Here is a 2,860-nt window from a genome sequence, read left to right as displayed (position 1 = left end):
GGGATTATTTCGATTTACTCGTCGCACCATCCTCGAGGGTCTCGATGTTGCTTTTTGCTCTCGTTTTTTTTTTTAGAAATCTTTTAATCTTGCACTCTTCGAATTTTGTTTTTGTGTTCACTTTCACTCTCTCCCTGTCGCTCTGCCTTTCTCTCGTTCGCTCTCTCGTTCTCTCTCTCCCTTTCGCTCTCATCTCGGAAATAAATTGTGCATCGTCTGCAGGCGATGCCTCAACTTCTTAGGAATTCTTCTCCGCGGACTCCTCGCTGCTGTTCTCCTCGCTGGACTTGCTGGACTCCTCGGACTTGTTCTCTTCCTTCTTGGCGTCCTTAACCTCCTTCACTTCTTGGGGCTTTGGAAGCTCCTCGGCTTTGGGCTCCTCCACAGCCTTGGACTCCTTTTGCTCCTTCTCCTCGGGCAACTTAGCTTCAACGACCTGCTTGGGCTCTTCGGCTGGCTTCGACGGCTCTTCGAGTTTCGCCTCCTCCTTGGCGGGTTTGACGGATTCGACGATTTCCTTAGCTTCCTTCATGACTTCCTTGGCGACCTCGGATACGACCTGGGGCTCGGCTTGGGCTTGGACCTGGGGCTGGGGCTGACTCTGAGCTGTCTCGACGGTCTCTCTCTTGATTTGAGTCGACGCTGCGGGTTTGGACTCTTCTGCTGACTCTGCAGATTGCTTGGAAGCTTCCTCGGCCTTGGCAGGTTCCTGGACGATGGTAGCCTTGGGTTCATCGACCTTTACGGGTTCCTCGATCTTCTTAGCCGGTTCCTCAGCTGATTCGGCAGACTCGACAGACTTCTCGCTCTTCTCGGGAGCAGGCTTGGCTTCCTCGAGTTTCGTGCTCTCGATGGTCTCCTTCTTTTCCTGGGGCTCGACCTTCTGAGCGGTCACAGCCGCTGCAGCGGCAGCCTCTTCGGCTTCCCGGGTCACGCGGTCGGTCTTCTCCTCGGGTTTGACTTCCTCGGGCTTTTTCTCCTCTGACTGCACGATTTTCTTCTCTTCGCTGCTGGCAGCGGGTGCTGGGATCTCTGCCTCCTGGGGCAGGGCCACAGCTGGGGCTACAGGCGCTACAGGCGCTACAGGCGCTGCAGGTGCGGATTCCGCAGGTTCAGCCAACTTCTCCTTCTTCTCTTCCGGGATCTCGCTCTTCTCGGCAGGCTTGGCTTCGGCGACCTTTTCGGCGGCAGGAGTGGCAGCGGCAGTGGCAGCGGGAAGGGGAGCCTCCTCCTAAAAAAAATTGCGGGATTAAGATCGTCATTAATAATTTTTAAAAAATTACAAAAATCATAAGTTTTCGACAAAACTCATCTGTCATTACCTTCTTCTCGTAAGGAGCGTCGGCCAAGGTCGCGCTGGCGAGGGCCGCCTGTACAGCAGCCTGTGGCTCCGAAGCGGCAGTCTTAAGTTCCTCCTTCTCAGGTTCCTGAGCCTTCTCTTCGCTGCTCTCCTGGCTGGCAGCCTCGGGGATGACCTCAGCAGGCTTGCTCTCCTCCTTGATCTTCTCTTCAGCAGCCTGGGGTAAGTCAGCAGGCTTGGCCGGTTCCGCAATCGCAGCCGGAGTCTCCGGAAGTGGGTCGCTCAGCGGGCTGGAAGGCTCTGCCGGAGACTTTGGTACTTCCTCGAGCTTCTTACCGTCGTCCGCGACAACTTCAAGAGGCTTACTCTCTGCCAACGGTACAACCGGAAGTGCGTCATCGGCAGGTGCAGAGTCGCCCAGTGGCATCGCCCTGACACTCACCGCCACCAACAGGATCATCGCTACGGCGATTTTCATCGTGAAAGCGCACCTGCAACATCGAGATAAACCCCACCAATTCAATAAGGACCTCAAGGAAGATCGCATCCCGTCTCGTGTACCGATAGAGATTTCTTCATGAGGCAAATATCATCGGAGGTCATTGATGTCAATGGAATCTACTCGGCGTAATCTTCTAGTTAGTCACGGATGGAGCTCAGTGAACGAAGTCAAGGAGCACAAGGTAGGGAGGCTGGACTGGCTGACTGGCTGACTGGCTGACTGGCTGACGCTAGGCCTTTCGCACTCGGGCCCGGCCGGCTGAATCAATGGACGAACGGAACAAACGAACTGAATATAATAAAAGGAACGAGCCGAATGAAAGGATGATACGCGGACCACGCCACTTCGCGATCCTAATGGAACGGGGAATGGGGAACGGGTACTCTGGGCTGGGAGCTACTGAGTGACATTGAACCGAATGCATTGAATAAGGCGAGCGTTATAGGACTAATGACAGGATGCATCGCGCACCGCTCGTTACACTCTCTACCGTCTCTATGAGTTTACACGTATGCACGTCCCTAACACGTCTTTCGACCCATGTACACCATTGGTACACCACTCTGGCTCTGCCCACCATATCAGTCACGCTTCTCTATTCCTTCGACTTTTTCCCTTCTATTCAACAGCCTCGTGCAAATTCTCCCTGTCTCTGTCTCTCTATACGATTTTCTCCATTTTTTTTCCTCATTCTCGCCAGATGCCATTTTTACTGGTGCTTAGAAAGGTCGCCTCCATACTCCGCGCAGCGACTGGTACAGCAATTCAGGGCGAATGACCGTTCGAGGAACGTTAAGCCAATCGACGCGAAGGTGTCGCGCAATCCTGCTGATACGAGGATTCGACTGGTTTTTCATGACCGATTGAGGAATTGCGGGAATCGCAAAAATTACCAAGATTTAGCAATACTTTGGGCCAATGCAACCAGTGCTGGAGTAAGAAAGAGGACGGTCGAGGGTTCTGGCAAGTGAATATCAAAAGGAGACTTTGGTAGCAGCTACGGAGAAATTGGGGGAAGGTGGTTGGTGCGTCGAGCTGATGCCTGGTGCTGGGGGGGG

The 2,860-nt window shown here is 53.8% G+C and overlaps 2 protein-coding genes across 2 annotated transcripts in view; one reads left to right on the top strand and one right to left on the bottom strand.

Annotated features, from left to right (window-relative positions):
- Positions 1 to 2,860, top strand: part of LOC107271583 (serine/threonine-protein kinase S6KL) — a 24,398-nt gene that overhangs the window by 5,938 nt on the left and 15,600 nt on the right. The gene's annotated exons all lie outside the window — the stretch shown is intronic.
- The window catches only part of LOC107271582 (neurofilament heavy polypeptide), a 3,966-nt gene continuing 1,124 nt past the window's right edge, over positions 19 to 2,860 (bottom strand). Inside the window, exons 2-3 of the mRNA XM_015747759.2 lie at positions 1,323 to 1,791; positions 19 to 1,231 (exon numbers count right to left, since the gene is read on the bottom strand). Of these exons, the coding sequence (XP_015603245.1) occupies positions 239 to 1,231; positions 1,323 to 1,778 (1,449 nt within the window). The 5' untranslated portion in view covers positions 1,779 to 1,791 and the 3' untranslated portion in view covers positions 19 to 238. The remainder of the gene's footprint in view (positions 1,232 to 1,322; positions 1,792 to 2,860) is intronic.

Source organism: Cephus cinctus, unplaced genomic scaffold (assembly GCF_000341935.2).
Source record: "Cephus cinctus unplaced genomic scaffold, Ccin1 Ccin1_scaffold0997, whole genome shotgun sequence".
Taxonomy (NCBI): domain Eukaryota; kingdom Metazoa; phylum Arthropoda; class Insecta; order Hymenoptera; family Cephidae; genus Cephus; species Cephus cinctus.
This window is presented reverse-complemented; position numbering and strand designations above follow the sequence as displayed.